General features: G+C 41.8%; 1 protein-coding gene across 9 annotated transcripts in view; it reads right to left on the reverse strand.

Annotated features, from left to right (window-relative positions):
- LOC120399986 (E3 SUMO-protein ligase ZNF451-like) overlaps positions 1–20,856 on the reverse strand; it is a 74,782-nt gene that overhangs the window by 5,952 nt on the left and 47,974 nt on the right. For 7 of the 9 annotated variants that reach the window (XM_039528306.1, XM_039528305.1, XM_039528302.1 and 4 more), the window contains exons 12-14: positions 19,809–19,939; positions 19,330–19,516; positions 2,434–2,505 (exon numbers count right to left, since the gene is read on the reverse strand). In XM_039528306.1, coding sequence (XP_039384240.1) covers positions 2,434–2,505; positions 19,330–19,516; positions 19,809–19,939 — 390 coding nt within the window. The remainder of the gene's footprint in view (positions 1–2,433; positions 2,506–19,329; positions 19,517–19,808; positions 19,940–20,856) is intronic. The other 2 variants (XM_039528307.1, XM_039528309.1) reach the window with 2 other exon arrangements.

The raw sequence follows: 20,856 nt of genomic DNA on the forward strand, positions 1-20,856 counted from the left end.
CATGGCTCCAGAGTGCCCAGGTGGCCCAAACTGGATCCTTTGCCCAATGTTCCATTGCCCTTCTTGCCCAGGGCTGGGGAGCCGTGCTTCTTTGTTTTCTTTTTGGGCTCCAGTAATGGGGAGTGGTGATGGGCGGAGCCCGGTGACGGGGCTGCACTGCTCACCGAGGCCAAGGTATTAGGTGAGTCTTGATGGGACAACTCGGAAGCTGGACGAAGGACAGCCTCCATGAGGAGAGCCCACAAATGAATATCCCACTCTTTCCAAGTCCTGGATTGAAAATTTTTACAAATGCGACACTTGTCCTTCACATGCGATTCCCCCAAACACTTAGGGCAGCTGCTGTGGGTGTCACTTATAGGCATAGGCCTGTTACAGTCTGCACAGGGCTTAAACCCCGGAGACTGGGGGCAAAGTCCCCACTGGGACTCTAACTTCTAACTACAATTAACAACTACTTAACATAACTACTATAAACAAGCTACTTACAAGGCCCTAAGGCTTGAAGTCAGAAAAGATGAAACCGCTAACCCTTGCTATGCAAGGAAAGGCACTCTGACTAAGCACCACAGGTGGTAAGAAGGAACTGAGAGGGCATAGGGCTTGTGGTAACCCAAGGCAGTTTTAGTACTTGTTAAGATCATAGGTTAATAAATTAAATGACAATTTAATTTCTCCTCTGTTTAAGGAGGCCACAGTCAGATTCACGAGCACATAAAAAATGGGACGAAGGTTGAATAATTTTTCAGTGATGGAAATCTGATTATTGCCACAAAAAAAGAGGAATTTGAATTACTATAATACAGGTTTAAAATGTTTTAATTTTTATTCAGTCAGGTTCAGGTTCTCACTACATCTAATATCCTAGACCCAGCACAATAGAGAGTCAGGCCAGGCCATGGAGCTGAAACCGCGTTAGTGTCATTCATGGATGATCTCCTGCTGTCAATGGATAGAGGAAAGACATCCACTCTCATCCTCCTGGACCTCCCTGCAGTACTCAACACTGTCACCCATATGATACTGCTGTCTCATCTGAGAAAGGTAGCCGGGGTCCTGGTCAATGTGTTACAATGGGTACTACTAGGCCCCTCTCTTGTGGAATCCCGCAAGGATCATTTCTGTCCCTGGTCCTAGTCAACATCTACAAGCAGCCACTAAGTGAATGGGTCAGACTTACTAGAAAAATGACTGAGAATGATCAGGGTTTACTTGTCATTCTTTATACTGTGCCCTACAAATAAAGAGTTGACTATAGGAAAACAAAATCACTCCTCAGGGGATTTTACAATCTGTTTAAATAAAAAGAGCCTATTTCTTGTTCTATCACATCCCTAAGATCCACAATCATTTTCCTAACAATTTTATGTTGCTCTTAAGTATTGTCTACATGGCAAGCCAGGGCACGACTCTGCAGCACACCAGCTTGCCATGAAGTACACTAAGCTGCGCTGGGACTTCCAGTGCACTGTAGCAGTGCCTACATGGTAAGTTACTGCACAGCAAGCTGGTGCGCTGTAGAGTCGTACACTGGCTTGCTGGGCACTAACCGGCCATTTACACAAGCCCCTAGTTTCTCAAACAGTACGTAACCAATGAGCAACAAAGTGCAGAATGAACACACATATTCTGGAACTAAATTAAGAGGAAAGCCAGCTTTACAACCAACTGCCTCCTAGAACTCCATATGCATTTAAATAAGTGATACTAATCTAAGTATTTTTAAAAACAAGTCTAGAATGCTGACCAAGTTAGACTTTAGTAACAACACTTGGTAATATCTAGTAAATCTAATTAAACTATGTGTGTATTAGATTCAGTTACATCTTGGATTTGTTCAAGTCTCAGTTACAAAGCTGTCTTGTGTTACTGTGTTGTTTTAACTTTCAATCTTCTTGCCCCCAACATACATGTACCAAACTTTTATGCAACATAGTATTTTGACAGTACATCGGTAATCAACAAAAATGAATAAGTAAAGTACAGCATGGGATGAACAGCAACAATAAGCATGATAGGAAAAACATCAGAATTATTTACCAACAGGTAAGGTAAGGCAAGATAAGAGATATTAACTCAACCTGTTCGTGTGAAACTGAGAGAGTTTACAGCTCCCCTTCAGTAGACTAGAGTGCCGAGCTGAGATATAGCAACTAACCCTGAACTGACTTATGCCTATGCAAATCAGTGGAAACAGATTCTGAGCCTAACACATACTTTTCTGGCTGGCATGCAATTTTTTCTTTATACCTCAACATTGTACTCACTACTCGTGAATGCTCAATAAAGCAAAAGAAGATACTTAGAATATTTTGGACAGTGTTCTTTATAGGACATTTGTCACATAAAATTAAGTTACAATTTAGTTTCTTGTGCATTCTCTATCAAAAGGCACTCTCACAAACACAGAAGAAAAGTGAAAATTAAGACTACCTTCCTGTTTCTTTGTTTCTTGTAAATTCATTTGCACTGTTTTAATATCATCATCCTCTTCACTGTCTGAAACTTAAATACACAAATCAAAAACACACATTATACAGTGCTTCTGAGAAATAAATATTTTTTCACTAAGCCTGTAGCATGTTTTGAACTCTCATCCACTTGTTATGATTTAAAGATCAACAATATAGATTTCTCTGGTAAACCACCACTAATATGCATTTAAGTTGGGTGACTCAGAAAATCATAGAAAGTTAATTTTCAACATGTGTCTGACGAAGTGGCCATTCACCCACAAAAGCTTATGCTCCAATACCTCTGTTAGTCTATAAGGTGCCACAGGACTCTGTCGCCATTTTCAACATGTGCCCCTTCTTTCTCCCAAAAATTCCAAGCTGCTTACTTTTTCATTTTCTTTTAAACAATGTTTCTAGCAAACTAAAGAAAAGCAAACACAGGAACTATACCTGTGCTGTATTCTCCATGTTTTCCTATATTTGTTTATTTAAATACTTGTTATCATACTCACTGCAAACTGTACTATAAAAACTTGATCACAATGGGCCGGACTAGATATGCATATACAAGCACATGCTGGTTAAGCATGATGTTGGCTGTCTTGGTTTCCCAGTGATTTTGAACTGTATCTTATTATAACTCAATCTGCTAAAATGGAGCAAAGTGTTATCCTGCATTTACACTATGAAAAGTGGTTGAGTTTAGCTAAACCCAGTTAGGACAGGTTATATGCACATAACCTCCAATTTGCACATGCACTGTAAGTGTTTTTATTCCTAATTTCGGTCATTCAAGAGTGCATGCGCACCTTTTAAAATCTGACCCTGAGTGTCTAACACATATCATCATATACCTGGTTTGAATAGCAACATGACTGACCCTTTCCTAATTGAAGTGGCTTCAACCGACCTGGATCAGGAGCCCAAAGTGATGGCTGAAATACTTTGCTGCATTTATGCATCAGGTACTTGGGGATGGAATGGTCTCTTGCTCAAGCCACTTGGCAGGCTTAATGGGCAGCCCTGGAAAGGATCCAGAATATTTCTAGGTGGGGATCAAGTACGACTACCCAAAGTACAGCCCATTCCTGAGAAACTCATTAAATTATTTATAAATCAGAGCTAGACACAGAGGAGGCGTTGCAAACTCTATAGTGCAGAGGTGGACAAACTATGGCCCATGGGCCACGTCCGGCCAATGGGACCATCCTGCCCAGCCATTGCGCTCCCGGCCCCTCCACTGCAGCCATGCTGCTGCGCGGGCAGTGCTCTGGGCAATGGGGCTGTGAGCTCATGCCGAGCACAGCGGCAGAGTGTCTAGCTCTGGTATGGTGGCGCAGACATACTGCTCTGAGCAGCATGGTAAGGGGGCCAGGGCCGTTGGATAAGGGGCTGGGGGTCCCGGGGAGGAGTTAGGGAACAGGGAGCTGGGGGTGGTTGGGTGGGGCAGAGGTTTTTGGGGGGAGGTCGGGGAATGGGGGGGGTTGGATAGGCATGGGGACCCAGGGGGCCTGTCAGGGGGCAGAGGTGTGGATAGGGGTCAGGTGACTGGGAGCAGAGGGGGTTGGATGGAGGTGGGGCCCCGGTAGGAGGCGGTTAGGGGACAAGGAGCAGGGGGAATTGGATGGCTCAGAGGTTCTGAGGGGGACAGTGAGGGGGCGGTAAGTCAGAGGGGGCTGTTTGGGAGGCAAAGCCTTCCCTACCCAGCCCTCCATACAGTTTTGCAACCCCAATGTGGCTCTTGGGTCAAAAAGTTTGCCCACTCCTGCTAGAGTGGCTTCTCATTTACCAAACAACTCTTCCCTCTCAGACTGCATTGCATCCTTACCTATTCAATGTTTTTGGCATCTGCAAAATGATGAAAGAGTGGAATCAATTTCCCCCTTCAGTTCTTAGGATTAGTGTTACATTAGAACTGAGATGCTGAAGGCCTGGGTTCACAAGCGAGGTACATAAGTGTAACTACTAGATCTTCTATTTCAAGTAAAGATTGCTTTATGATAGCGCGCGCGTGTGGGGATTTTGCTTGGGAAACTTGACACAAAATCCTGGTGTATGAATAGGGCCAATTCATGGTCCATTTTGATCAATTTCACTGTCATAGGATTTTAAATGGTGAACATTTCTTGATTTCAGCTATTTAAATCTGAAATTTCATGGTGTTGTAATTGTGGGGGGGGGGTCACAAGATTATTGTAGGGGGTCGCAGTACTGCTACCCTTACTTCTGCGCTATTGCTGGCTGTGGCGCTGCCTTTAGAGCTGGGCAGCTGGAGAGCGGCGCTGCTGGTTGAGAGCCCAGCTCTGAAGGCAAAGCCGCCAGCAGCAGCGCAGAAGTAAGAACGGCAGGAATGGTATTGTCACCCTTACTTTTACACTGCTGCCTGTAGAGCTGGGCCCTCAGTCAGCAGCCACCACTATTCAGCCACCTAGCTCTGAAGACAGCAGCGCAGAAGTAAGGGTGGCATGGTATGGTATTGCCACTCTTACTTCTAATTGGTGGGGCGCTGCCTTCAGAGCTGGGTGCCTGGCCAACATCTGCCGCTCTCCAGCAGCCCAGCTCTTAAGGCAGCGCAGAAGTAAGGATGGCAATACCACGACACCCCTTCAACTTCCTTGTGTGTCAGGACCCCCAATTTGACAAACTCTGCTCTTCCCCATGAAATCTGTATAGTATAGGATAAAAGCATGTAAAAGCCCAGATTTCGTGACACATTTTTCATGGCTGTGATTGTGCTAGCGCCCTATATATGGGTGAAGCCAAAGATTTCAGACTGGTGACTTACATGTAGGACAAAGGAGCATGGAGCAGTACTAGTGATACCACAAAATGGGTCAGGTGGGTAGGGATTCATTGGTCCCCTTTAGACACTAGCTGAAAGAGTAGGCTTAACAGGGCTGGCAGTGGAGTCATAGCTACCATTCCACCCAAGAAGGAAAAGCCTTTAGTTCTTGTGCTGGAGTGGCAATCCACTGACATTACCAGATCATGGCTAATCTTTGCAAAATCCTGGCTTTCCATGGCCTTCCCTTGAGCAAATGGGAAATTCACTTCTTTCAGAGGAATGCTGTAGAATCAGTGACTAGAGGGGCTTTATTGATGATCAGTTGCAACAGAGGTGGTGGTGGTGCTTGGACTACTCCCATTCATATGTGCTGCCCACTGGCCTGGTAACAGTGTCTGATGTCAAGCGCCTAATGCTGTCCTGTTAAATCCATCTTAGATGATAAATTATCAAGACTAGGTGAATGCACCAATTGTGCATTGGTATTTGCAGGCACAGGATTATATTCTGGAATATGAATTGGATCATGCTAAGGCGAGACAGGGTTCATCTGTGGTTTTGTTTGGACATGGCACTTTTAGAACTTGTCTACATGAGAAAGCTTGACTAGTTATACCCATTTAGTTATACTGCCCTATGAGGACACTCACTTTGGTATAAAAGTGGTTTTTAGCTTAGTTTAACTTAAATCCCTTCCCAAGCAGCAAACTAAACCAAATAAAGCCACTTGTATCAGAATAAGTGTGTCCACATTGGGGGCTATCCGGGTGTAACTATGTTGGTTTAAATTCACACCTTAGATTATACCCCAAAAAAAAAATCTTTCCCATGTAGGCAAGACCTTCCTTATGAAGGCCTCGCTGACACAAGATAGGGTCAGTAAAACTTGTATTCTCTGGGAGCAAATCAGTAGTTCCCCATCTGTCTTTGTAAAATAGGCTCATGGTGATTCCCACACATTCTGCAAATAGTCTCCCAAAGAATCATGTTCCTCCTGGTATAAATTGTTGAACTATCTGGGGAGAGGAGAATCCTAGACCCAAATGCATCAAGTATCTTGGCATGATTACTAATCCAGACTACTTCAAGCAAACAAAAGGTTGTTCCAAAACAAATGGCAAACCCATGGCAGGTGAGCTTCCAGCAAGCTCAGTGATGAAAGTGTGCCTCAACTTCTCAGTGCATTCAGCACCCATACAGTCCCATCAGCCACAATACACACATTCTATAGACCACATACCAGTCAAATGGTATTCTGAACTTAGTTTGACACATTGACTAAGACAGGTCAATGGTGTCTGCAAAGCTCTAAGAAACTGGTACAGGTTGAGGACAGTCAAGATATGCAAGGTGATCTCCAGTTCAGTGGAAGAAACCCAACCTAATCTCCAAATCAGAGTCAAATGTGACATGTTAAACTCTGCCATTCCCAGAGATTCCTTGAAGCATCTCCGACATGATCTCTGATTATCCGAAGTTCAGTTACCACTTGCAAGACATCTAACCAGCACTGTGGTGCTGAACTGCATGGAAGTAGACTGTTCTGATGCAGGATTCCACCTCCCCGCAGGGCAGTCATTTGATTCTTTCAAGTCTACAAGGCCTATATAGTCAGCTTCTGAGGAGGCCAGGACACACCTAAGGTGCTTTGCCCGGGAACTGGTTGTTTTCAGTGATATCCTGGCACTGATCTCAAATTGTGTTTTTCCTAGTGCAAATAAATTGCAAAAGGCTTTTTCCAAGCATAGTTAAGGCAGGGGTTAAAGCTGTTGAGTCAGGTATTTGGTAAAGAACAGGCATGGAAAAGTGCAGATTCTGAAAGGTTGTCACAGAGAAAATCCTGAGACAGAATGTGTTTATCCCATGAACAGAAGGAATGGAGAGTTCTTTGTATTAGAAAGACAAAGAATAGCAGTAGGTAGGAAACAACAACTAAGTATGGAGAAAAAAACAAAACAAAAAAAACAACCTTCCATGAGGCGCAAGACAAAAATTGCAGAATGGAGCTCATCACTTGTCAGAGAAAAGGAAATGACAGTTGGTTCCCTGGATTCCAAGATTTTAAGGCCAGAAGGAAACATTCTGACTTCCTGCATAATACTGGCCCTATTTCACTCACTATTGCCTGTACTGAGCCCAGTACTTTGCAACTGAACTAGGCCATAGCTTTTAGAAGGTTTCAGTCTTGATATAAAGGTTTCTAACAATAAAGAATCCATCTCATGCCTTGATAAATACACTGCAATGCCATTACTGTCTTCTCCCTCACAAGCTGATGGGCAAATGATACCTTGCTGATGAGGAAGTTTAACTTAAGACAAACACAGGACGTTCCTGAATTTCTCATTTGGAATATGCATATTCCAAAGTTCAAAGGGACCATTCTGATGATCTAGTTTGATGTCCTGTATAACTCAGGCCAGAGAACTTCCCCAAAATGATTCCCAGAGCTTACCTTTTAGAAAAACATTAAATCTTGGTTTAAAAATGGTCAGTGATGGAGAATCTACCACGACCCGTGGTAAATTGTTCAATGGTTAATTACTTTCACTGTTAAAAATGCATGCCTTATTTCCAGTCTGAATTTGTCTAGCTTCAGCTTCCAGCCATTGGATCATGTTATACCTTTCTCTGCTAGATTGAAGAGCCAATTATTAAATATTTGTTTCCTATGTAGGTACTTGTAGAACAGTGGTTCCCAAATTGGGGTTTGTGAACCCCTGGGGCTTTGCAAAATGTTACACGGGGTTCTCAGGAAAAAAATTCCCTAATGGCAGACAGAGCTGTCCTTAGGGACCCTGAGCAGCACAGGGCCAGCATCCCGGAGTCCCTAAACTTCCAAGAGCTAAGCAGATCAAAGCAAGCATATCTATCACACTGAGGACATTTAAACTTCAAGACTCCTTATAAGAAATGGAAAGGGAGGTGGATATTTTTTGCTGTTTTTAAAATTAAATAGGCAGCTAGTATTGTTTTTTAAATTATTATGAACAAGTTTAAGCTTTGTTGTAGTGTGCATTGTTTGCCTGGAATGCTCAAGACCTGAATGCTTGTGTAGGAGGAACTCTTTGAGTTGGCTTCTTAAATACGTTCATACTGTTTCACATCTGATAATTCCTTGATGAAACACAGGAGCCTTGTCCTATAACAGGCTTATTCAAAGTGATACAAGCTACAAAAGTGAGATCCTGGGAGAGTGTTGCCGTTTTCATAATCTAATAAAAATACTGTAATGATAAATAATCATTAATAATAAATAGTGTGTAGTAAGCATGTCATAAAAACAAAATTTTATATTTCCAAGATCACTGCTTTTATAATTTATACTCAGGTAAAGGAGAAAATCCCTGGAAATATTCATTTTTAGGAGAGGGTTCGCGAGACTTGACATTTTAGTGAAAGGGGTTCACAGGTTGTTAAAGTTTGGGAACCACAGTTGTAGAGTGTAATCAAGTCACCCTTTACCTTCTCTTTGTCAAGCTAAATATATTGAGTTCTTTGAGTCTATTACTGTAAGGCACGTTTTCTAATCATTCAATCATTCTTGTGGTTCTTCTCTGAGCCCTCTCCAATTCACCAACATCCTTCTTGAACTGTGGGTACCAGAACTGGACACAATACTCCAGCAACAGTCATACCAGTGACAAAAACAGGTAAAATAACTTCTCTCCTCTTACTCAAGATTCCGGTCTATGCATTCCAGGATTGCATTAGCTCTTTTGGCCATAGCGTCGCACTGGGAACTTGCGTTGAGTTGATTATTCACCACAACCCCCACATCTTTTTCAAAGTCCCTGCTTTCCAGGACAGAGTCCCCCCTCCTGTAAATATGGCATATGTTCTTTGTTCCTAGATGTATACATTTACATTTAGCTGTATTGAAACACATATTGTTTGCTTGCACCAAGTTTACCAAGCAATCCAGATTGCTTTGAATCAGTAATTCTCTTCATTATTTACCACTCCCCCAATTTTTGTGTTATCTGCAAACTTTATCAGTGATTGATTTTGTGTTTTCTTTCAGATCACTGATAACAATGTAAAATAGCATAACGCCAAAATATGATTCCTGTGGGAACCCACTGGAAACAGAACTACTGTATGATAATCCCATTTACAATTATATTTTGAGACCTATCAGTAAGCCACTTTTTAATCCATTTAGTGTGTGCCATGTTAATTTTATATTATCTCAGTTTTGTTTAATCAAAATGTTGTGAAGTACCTAGTCCAATGTCTTACGGAAGTCTATGTATGTCAACACTAATTACCTTTAATCAAAACCGATCTCATCAAAGAGAGATACGCTTAGCAAACTCTGCTGCTCCCCACACCACTGGGGATGCACAGCAAAGGAGTCACCACATGCTTCCTTGGCTGGGTAGGCCTTACATTAAGGACCTCAATCCCCTCCAGTGCACTCTGTCAAGTAAATTACATCTATCAATTCACTTGACTGTACTGTATCTAACTCCCTCTGAGTGACACTGCTGCTCATCTCCCCCACTCCCTATTCCCTCACGTGCTGCCAAGTTCTTGCTGGAGAAAGACAGATGTGAAGGACAACAGGAAGATGTAGCAAACAGGAAGGTAGCTTCTTGATAAGTAGGGAGCTCAGAAATTGAGATGTTTCCACCCTGCTGTCTGAAGGAGGAATCAAACAGGTTAGTTCATCCTTGACTACTCAGATTTCAGAACTCCCTGGTGGAGAACGTAGTCCAGCTGAGATACCAGAGCACTGACATGTTGTTAGTACACCAGCAGCATCTGCTGTTCATAACCCCCACTGCAGTGTTTTTTTAAATTTTGTCCATCTACCACACACCCATGGCTCTCACCACACCCTTCTTCCGCATTAGAACATCCATCCCACTCCCTCACTGGCTCCACATCCCCTTCCTAGTTACCATTACCCCTCTGTAGTTCCCACCATCAGCTAGTCTTTTTCAGCATCACCCAGCAGCACCTCCCACCCAAAAGCTTGGCCTTTCCACAACCTGCCAGTCCATCATCATTGATGACTTCTCCTCTGCTTTCAGCACATCTCTTCCCTTCCCTCTCTTCCACTGATATGGTTGGTGATTCTCTCCATGCTTCACTCTCCTCCATCCTTGACTCTTTTGCCCTTCTCTCCCATTGAAAAGTCCTCCTTGCCAAATCCCAGTCCTGGCTCACCCTCAACACGTGCTTCCTTCAGTCCTGCTTCATGTGGAAAATTAATTCTGGTGAAAATCCCATGACCAGGCTAACCTCCTCCACTACAAAATTGTTTTCTTCTCCTTCAGTTCTACCATCTTCTTAACTAAAACCTCTACTTTTCCAACTGAAGCCCATGCCTGCAATCCCAGCTTCTTTTTTACCACCTTGAATCACTCCTCAAACCTTTGACTACTTCTCTCTCTCCACAGGCTCTCTCACCAATTTCTCCAAATGTAACCTTTCCCATCACCTTAGCTTGCCTTTCCTTCCCCTATTCTCTCCTACAACTCTCTCATTCTCCTGTCACATATTCATAAATTTCTCATCTGCTCTCCTCCTCTAATCCCTCCCCACTTTCCCCAGTGACCCCATCCCATCCCATCATCCCCTCCCTTATTCTTCTCCTTAATCTCTTGCTCTCCTTAGGATCTTTCCCGTCACAATACAAGCATGCTTTAATCTCTTCCATCTTAAAAAACCAACACTTGACCCCACTTGCTTCTTTGACTACCTCCCCATCTGCCTTCTCCTCGACCATGTCCTTTTTATTGGAATCTTGTCCTCCTTTCACTTCTGTGATTCTGTCCTCTCCTAGTTCTCCTCTTTAATTGCTCCTTCAGTGGATTCTCCACACACCCCTTCAACTTTCTTCAGTGCAGGGCTCTCTATGCTTGGTCCCCTTCTAATCTCCTGCTACAATTCTCTCTCTGTAACCTCTACTCACAAATCCAACTATCATCTCTATGCTGACTACCTGTAGATGTACCTCTCTTCTCCAGTCCTGTCTCCCTCTGTCCAAATTAAAAGCTCAATTGCCTTTCTCTGACATTTCTTTGTGAATGTCTACTTGTCAGCTCAAGCGCAACAGTGTTCAATCTTTCCCTTGAATCCCACCCACACCATCTCTTTTTCTGTGGGACCACTACTATCGGGTCTGTCACTCTGGCCTGTAACCAAGGTATCATTTTTGACTCGAATCTTTAGGTCCTCACATCCAGGCTATGTCTAAATCTTGCAGGTGCTTTCTGTACAACATCTCTAAGATACAGCCTTTCCTATGGAACCACCCATTTAAAAAACTTTCATGTAGATGATCATAATCTCATCTCAATTAATGTAACATCCTTTTCTCTGGCCTTAACAAATGCAGTCTTGCGCCACTCATATCCATTCAGAATGTTTCTGCAAAGATCATTCTCCTATTCTATTGCTTTGACCATGTCACTCCTTTCTTCACATCCCTCCAATGAGCTCCCCCTTCCCTATCGCAAATTAATAGTGGCTTCTGTTTTGGGGGGGTTATTAATTTCCTTTTGGGGGTGTTATTTTTAGCAATTTTTGAGTTTTATGTTGTATCCAAATATTGGGTTTTTGGGGGGCTCTCTTTGTATATAATGTAATGAATAATATATATTACATACATTACTCATAGTATATACTGTTTCAAACTTAGTGCAGTTTAATGTAGTACATTAGAGAAACTTTCGAGCGCATCGGCAGAGTCTACATGGATTGATTAATGAACACATTAGTGCACTTTAGCAATTATCCCTGCAATCTGCATTACTGCTCTGTGCAGACAAGCCCTTAGATACAAGTAACCATTTTCAGTGTTTTCCTAGTATGTATGGTATAAACACCGATTTATTTTTTTGTACTGGGGTTTATCTGTGTTTATTGATTAAAAACTAATCAGAAGACCTAAATGTGTCTTAGCTTTCAAGGCTCTCATCACAGCCTATCCCCACCCTACATATTATTTCTCAATGCAGTAACAAAATGTTGACTCCTGCCTTCAATTAGCCCATGATGCCAGCCTCTACTGCTCACTTGTTAAGTTTTCAAACAAAACACCTTTATGCTTTTTCCTTGCTATCCCTGACATTTGGGAAGAGACCCCATAAAACAACCTCATTGTTCTTCAAATCTCTGCCTACAAAAACTTGTCAGCAGTTAGGCTGCTAGTGTGCAGAGATCACAGTCTATCATGCAGACAATGTCTTGTTGTTCCTTGGGCCTGGTCTACACTATAGAGTTAGGCTGATGCAAGGCAGCTTACCTCAACCCACCTACGTGTCTACACTAAAATTTCACTCCCAGAGATGTAACTTGCCCCGCTACGCTGACTTAACTCCACCTCCACAAGAGATGTACAGTCAATGTTGATGTAGTTAGGCTGATGCAGCAGCAGTGTAAACGCTGCATTGCTTACATCAACTGTTACTAGCTTTCAGAAGCCATACCTCAATGCCCCACGCTGACAGTACAATTGGTACAAATGCTCCTGGAGCACCACAAGGAGCAGAGCATGGACGTGCAAAAGCAACTTAATTGCTGCAGTGGCTGTATGCCGACCTAACTTAGGTCAACATAATTTTGTAGTGTAGACATGCACTTGTACTCCCCCCATCTGTCTGTATCCATCTGTTGCCTCTTGTCTTATTCATAGATTGAAAGCTCTTTAGGGCAAGGACTGTCTTTGTTCTGTCTGTGTAGTGCCAAGTAAAACAGAGTACTGGCCCATGACTAGGGCTCCTACATACTATGGTAATACAAATAAACAAAAAGTAATAAAAATAATAGCAGCAGCAATACCCTTCTCTTGCAATCACCCCCGTGATTATCTAACACAAATGAAGGAAGGCGACAGACTGGACTACCAATGGGAGAAAATTTACCCTTAACTGGAATAAATGCAGCACAGGAAGTTTGTTTGATTGCCTGCTACTGCTCTGACACCACAACTAAGAGACATCATCTGTCCTCAGAGTCTGATCAGAGAAATTTTTCTGTATAGCTGGCTTCTACTCAACGCTTACTGCCGTTTTACAATCCCAGACCTGAGCTCCTACTGTTGCCATGAACTCTTATTTTACAGAAGGTCATGCAACAACTTCACTTAGTTCTACACACAGCAGCTTGCCTTCTAGGCAGAGAAGACTGACAAATATCACATCAGCATTCATGTGCTACACTTGTTCTCTATCAACCTCCAGGTCCATTGAGCATCCTGTTTTCTCATGGGCAAGAGTCAAGATATCTCAGAAATGGTTTCATTCTCTACGAATCCCACTACAAGCAGTTGAGATCAACAGGGACATGAAAACTGGATTAATAAAAAAGGCTGGAATCCTAAAGATTAGGATGAGCATCAATCTAGTTGCCTTCACATGGCAATACATGCCTTTTTACCTAGGACAGGTTGAGAGAGAGGGAGAGCATGGAGCACAAGACCTGGTGCAAGACCTTAGGCCCGAACCATAGTCCAAGTCAGGCCATGCTGTGAACCAAAATCAGGCCATGTATTAAAGCAGATTCTTACAAGTTCACAGATTGATACATGCATTTGACAAGGGTACTGCTAGCATTGATAAAACAGAGGCACTCCTAAGAAGCAACAGATACTGGGTATGCATGTGAACACATTCCAAAAGATTAGCACAGGTACATCCTGACCTAACACAAGAAAAAAGGGTTTGACAGAAGTGATGAAAAAGGATGTTTTGCCCGAGACATCTGAAGCAAGGTACAAGGGGAGGTAAAAAGCAGATGTCACGAAACACCTAAGGTAATACAGAACATAAGTTGTTTGTCTCAGTCTATAAATGTCAGGGTACCTCACCTTAACTTTTTGTGTGGCCGAGGGGACAGCAGAAATTCCCGCTGCTGAGCTCCTCCTTGCCATGGGCACTCATGTGTTAGTGTACTTGTAGCTTCTATGTGATGCTGGGACTGTGCCCTGTGGGCAGTAAACCTGTTCAAGTGCCTCTGTCACCGAACTCTGCCTATGGTCTTCCTTTACGAGCAACACTGAGGTCTGTTGAATTAGCTGCGTGCACTATCTGCTAGTGCTGATAACATCAGAGCTCCAAGAACAGAAGCACTGAGCCACTGTAACCCTTTAACAGCCTGGATAACGTTACCGCAGCAATGACATTTCAGCCTTCCCTAACAGGCCTTCCATCAATAATGTCGGTGAAGCAGCCCTTCCTCCTGGAAGAGTTACTGAGACTTACTTAATTTAGGAAGCATAAGATAAGGAAGGGGAGAAATTTGCGGGGGGGGGGGGGGGGTGTTGGTGGGGAAGAGTTATTTTTGGTTTTTTACACTTTTGTATCTAAACCAGTGTTTCCTAATTTATGTACAGAACATCTACATGCTAAAGATATTTAAACAGATTGTGTTCTCTGGAGCAGGGAATATATCTTGCCCTGTGAGTGCAATGGACGTTACCACACAACACGAGTTATTTTTAACATGAATAGTAAAAAAAAGTCATATGATGAACATGAATCCAGAAGTGTGGATTGATTACACATCACTCACCTTTAGAGAAAAGGTATTTAAACAGGAATAGTTCAGACCTCTAAAGGGAGAGCACCCTCTCTCAACCTCGTTAAACCTTTTAGCTTTTGAAAATATTTAACTAATTCCCTATATTTAACTAGTTATTTCAGCAGACATTTACAGTATAATTTTTTGACAACAGTTTTCAAACTCCCCCCAGCATGTTCTAGGTTTTGAAATGCAGGAGATGAAGCTGCATGGCTATCTGAAGGACAAAGGCCTTCAGTCTTTTAATTGCCTTCTTCAGTCATTTAAGCGTTTTCATGAGTTTAGGAGCCAACACATCCTTTGTTTCCCTCAACTCCCCGCCCTGCAAGGAAAATGTGCTTTGGCAGCTGCTAACCCAGGCTGATGAAAAACAAGATAATTAAAAAATACGAACATCCCAAACTTAGGAAGGTAGAACTCTATTACTCATATCAATAAAACACTTTAAACAGCTACACTTGAGCAGGACAACAAAGACGTTACTGTATGAAAAATACTCAAGTTACTTTGGATGTGTAATATTCCTTGTGGATTCAATTCTTAGAACAAGTTTATAACAGGGTTATAGAATTACAACAACACATTGAGACTATTATTCCTAGTTGTCTGTTGCTCCCCTATAATTATGCAAATTGTATAATACACAATCAAAGGAATGGAATGAGAATATTTTTGTAGTAGTGTCTTAATAACCCAGCCCAGTTACTAAAAGATTTTTTTCATGTTTGAAAGAGAAATAATAAGTCATGAGAAGGTTTTCTAGAACAGTGGTCTCCAAAGTGGGGTGCGTGCAGAAACGCTTTATTTATTTTTGCTTTGTCAATTCGGGCGGGAGTCTGAGCGGCTTTTTTTTTTTTTTGCTTTGGCAAAAATGTTAGAGCTGGCATGGCAGGAGGCGCGTGCTCAAAAAATTTTACTGATAGGGGTGCGTGATCAAAAAAGTTTGAAGACCACTGTTCTAGAAAACTGTAGGTGTTTGAATTGATTAAACTGGATGTTCTGAAGTTAGTTAGCAAGACTTTCTGTTGCTAAGCATTGTTAGAAATCCCTACTATTAGTGCCAAAAAGTTAATTATAAAGACAAATGAAAAAGAAAGCTGGCACCACATTTGTTCTCTCCTTTTTAGCCACCCTCCCCATTGATGCACCTCTCCTCAAAATTTCTCTCTCCTGTGATACAACCCTACCTGCTGTGGCTGTTCCAAGGGGAAGCAATGACACTGGGTATTGGAATATGGGGCCCTCAGAGAAAGGAGATGTGGGACAAATGTATTCATGAGTCTACGGCTGCTTCTTGTCAAAACATCACACACACACACAACCTCATTACTTCAGCAATACTCCAGTTGAGCCACCAGATGTCTCTGTAGACTGACAGAGATAGCTGCTTAATAGGAATCCTCCTGCACCAGCTAGACATTGTTATAGCATGAGAGGGTTTTCTTGTTGGTATTTATTGCTACCTTGATTTAACTGGGAGGAAAAACTTAGAAAACTGTGAATGAAAATGGAATTATCTAAGGAGAGTTTATTAGAAGGATAAAGAGCCAAAATTCCACAACCAAGAGAACAACTTTGGCTAAAAGCCCATCCTAGTTCAGTAGCAAAGTGAAGGCAGCAATTAGAAATAAAGGAATATTTAATAACAAATGGAAAAAAGGGGAAGATAACTTCTCATTTATATCAACTGTTTTGAACTGCAAAAAAATTGAGAAAGGAAGCTCAAGACGTCAGGACAAATATCTCTGGCTTGCAGGGCTAAGGCCAATAAGCTGTTTTTAAAAAGTACATTGCTATGAACAAAAGAAATCATAGCAATGGTATAGAACCATTACTAGAGGAAGACAGTAAAATTGTTGATGATGAGACAAGGCAGAAATGTTTGATAAATATTTCTGTTTTGTAGTTGAAAAGAAGCAGGATGATATACCTGTATTACATGAGGGTGAAGAACTTTCCAGTCCATTAGACAACATCTATTAGAGGTAAACGTTTTAAACTGAACAGGTACTGATAGCTTGTACCCAAGAGTCAGAAGAGATGGCTGAGGAGATCTCTGACTTACTGATGTTAAATTTTTAATAAATCTTGGAATACCAGGGGAATTCCAGAATGCTGGAAAGTTCAAATGTGTCAAATGTTCAAAAAGGGTAAGCGGGATGACCCTTGTAAGTAGGTGGGCTAACCTCACAGCAATCCTGAGCAAAATAATGAAAAAGCCGATACTGGATTTGATTAATAAAGAATTAATGGAGAAGAATGTAATTAATGCCAGTCAACATTTTATGGGGGAAAAAAAAATAAAAATCGGTCTTGCCAAACAAACCCGATTTCATTCTTTGATGAGATTACAAGTTTGGTCGATCAAGGTTACAGTGTAGATGGAATAAATTTAGACTTTTGTAAGGTATTTGATTTAGTACCACACAACATTGTGATTAAGTTATCAATTTACAACAGCAACAAAGCACACATTAAATGGATTAGGAATTGGATAACTGACAGCTCAAAAAGAAGTCAATGGGGAATCATCATTGAATGTGGGTGTTTCTATTGAAGTTGCACAGGGATCTGCATTAGATCCAATGCTATGCCATATTTTCATTAATGATCTGGAAGTAAATATAAAATCACTGCTGATAAAATTTCAGCATGACAAAGATTAGTGGAGTTGTGGCAGGGCATTCATATACAACGATCTGGATTGCTTGGTAACCTAGGCCCATTCAAACAAAACACCCCAGAACTATTCTCAAACTGAAGTTGCACAAGCATGTCCTATCAGTCTCCTTCCCCCCAAAGCAATGCCCAGCCCCCAGCCTCACTCCTTTGGCTCCTCATCCAATCTCAGTCTTCTACCTCACCCCTCCCTGGCTCCTTTTCCCAGTCTTTGACCGATGTGTCCCAGTTACCCACCTCTTTGTCTGATCTCTGTATTTCCTCCTCCACAACCAACTAGCTACAGGTCCCCCCTGTCCACAGGCTCCTAGTCCCAGTTTCCACACTCAATGAGTTCCAGACTCCCCTCACCAACCAGTCCCAGGTTCTCCCTCCAACTTCCCAGTTTCTCTCCTCCCTTCACACTGATGCAACTTTTGTCCCCTCTGCATTCAAATTGGATGGATTCCTGTTCCATGGATGCTAACAGGAGGTCACAGAGCAAAGGAGAGAAAGTCTCTCTCATTTCCAGAGCCCCAGTCCCCCCTGGCCCAGAGAAACTAGGAGCAGCAATTACAGTTAAAGTCCTTCTGAGCCTTCATAGCCCTGGACTAGAGAAATCATTCCTAATTCCTCAGTGGGAACGCTGCATATGCATTCAGTTCAGCACAAGTGCTGGGAGAGGACCGAGTGAATCTTTGGAAGTCGTAGGTGATAAAATTCTACTGACCATGTGCCAACTGTTTGGCAATAAAGATTCGACTGTTCAACTCCAACGTGAAATCAGTCTTACTGTATGGAGCTGAAACCTGGAGGACAACCAAAACAACCACCAGGAAGATCCAGACCTTCATTAATAGCTGCCTCAGAAGGATTCTCCAGATCCGCTGGCCAGACACCATCAGTAACATCCACCTCTTGAGAGGACCCAACTCCCAGCAGAGGAAGAAATTAGAAGGAGAAGGTGGGGCTGGATAGGACATACACAAGCAGCCAACCAACATCACCAGACAGGCACTGCAGTGGAACCCCAAGGCAAGCGGAAAAGAGAAGAAATACCTTCAGGTTGATAGCAAAAAAATGGGCTATACCTGGAACCAGCTAGAGCGAATGGCCCAGGATAGAAGACTATGGAGATCTGTGGTTGGCGGCCCATACCCCGGTTGGGGTGACGGGCATGAATGAATGAATGAATGATGTGCCAACTGAGATTTTTTTTAAAGGCTTATAACTTGGCCAAATTTGGGTGGATTTTCACATGGACAGCTAAAGGCACATTCCTAACCACAACAGCCACTCCCCAGCCAAATTTCAAGTCTCTGCCAAAAGCATTTTAAAGAAAAGGTCTCAAGACTTTTTTTTTTTTTTATATAAACACAGGTAAAATATTTTCACCTAGTTTCATTCTTGCAAACAGCTGGCTGAATTGTTTCGCCTGAAGTTTTCCAGAAGTATTCTGCCTGCAGCCTACACTCAGAACGTACAATGTAAGCCCAAATGGTTAAAGTTTGGCAAAGTAATATGTAACTGAAAACAGGGTCTTATAATGGGAAGCATTGGGAACCTTAATAATAGGCAGTGTTACCAGTCCGTTGTTATCTGTATCCCAGACCATTTCCTTCCAGATGTATTAGTGTGTGTGTTTTTCCAAGTTGAGTAAATTTTATTTTTTGTCCAGAATTCCAATCTCTAGGATATGTTGAACTATCTCTTTCCTCATTGTTCATGCCTCCCAGTTAAGAATCATATTAGTGAAAAATGCAATTTTAGCTGTAGATCAATTCATTAAATAAGAACGCTAACTAAAGAAACACTATGGGTAACAGTATAGCCGTTGCTATCAGCAGTGATGTCTTTTTTTTATTGGTTGGATTCTACTAATTGTTTATGTACTACCTTTTGTAGTATCTGAAATGCTGTTTAGTAAGGCACACATCATATCTCCATCGATGTCATGAGGGTTTAGGATATGAGCTGTCCGCTGAGTCTTCTTAAACTGATCCTCCAGTTCTAGAAAGCTTTTGTCTCCAGAGAGAATGGTGAAAGGAATTTGTTTGGGCAGGTGCTCATCCAGACGGCCAGCCTATGTGGGGGTGAGGGAGACATTAAACTAAACATTCAGTTACCAGGTAGCCTTTTGAAACAGAAAACTCCTCTGCAGAAGAAGTCCCCCTTTAAGCATTATATTTATAATGCATTTCCCTTTTTCTCTGGTCAGATCCACAATCTATTCTTCTCATCTGAAGTTTTATTATGGCAATTTTCATCATGACTGTTTTATAACGTACTTTACTATAAACAAATATACCATCCCCATGCACCTTATCACCAACAAAAAAAAACAGACCACAAAAATTGATAGAGCAATGACTTACATGCATGCAGAGTGCAAAGTCTGCTGCTTCTCTTCTGGTACCACAGCGTGGATGAAGGAAGAAACATCCAATCTTATTAAGGTAATTAAAGATTTTGCACTGTTCTGGAGGCTTCCAATTACTGTGTCCTCCTAAGCAACAAAGAATAAAAGATGCATGCCACCACATCATCATAAGCAACAGCAGTCAAACAGTTCAAGGAGAGGAAAATGACGAAACAAACCAATAGGTTTGAAAAACTGAACATCTTATTTTTTTTGACTAAACTAAATACCATTCTATATTTCTAAAAGAGATTGATGTATGGGGTAAACTATATCTGTATGGTGCCTCTAATATTAGTTTTTGTAAGAGTTATCTTCTCAGGATCAGAAGTGAATAAAGTCTGAATATAGTTTCCATAAGCATAAATAGGTACATCTTGCATCAAAGGCTGCCTCCCAACACAAAAAGTGTTTAACACAACTTATCCGAGGGTCATAATCAGAGGTTTCCACAAGAAAATATTAATATATTAGATACATTATTCAAATAAGAGACCTCACTATAGTTACTATATGATATGTACAGTCAACATATGCCTAATATATTTGGGGTATCTATCAGATATTAGTTTATGTCTCACATAAATGCACACATTCTGGAGTTTTCACAACCACCAACTTGAGTACAAGAAAAGTTTTAATATTTTAAATAAGTTACAAGTATGCAATGCTGTGAGTCAAGAGCTCCCTTACTGGTAAGTGTGAATTGTGGAAATGAACAAGAGGGATCCCACAAACCACTTTCTTTATCATTCCTTTCACAGCTCTCAGCTACACAATTAAGTCATACACAGAAGTCAAACTTCCAGTATGAGAGGGTTAGCTAACATTTACGTTTTCCTTAAGGAAGTTCTCTAGCTAACAGGCAGGAATGCTCTTTATTAAGTGTGTTTATGTGTTAGTATTTTAGAACCCATCATCTTAGTTTTCTATACGTGACTGCCTTGTAAACACCAGGTTGATGCAATAGAAGGTCCACTTTGGACTACAACGAGGATCCTGTT

The sequence above is a fragment of the Mauremys reevesii genome, linkage group 3 (genome assembly GCF_016161935.1).
Source record: "Mauremys reevesii isolate NIE-2019 linkage group 3, ASM1616193v1, whole genome shotgun sequence".
Taxonomy (NCBI): Eukaryota; Metazoa; Chordata; order Testudines; family Geoemydidae; genus Mauremys; species Mauremys reevesii.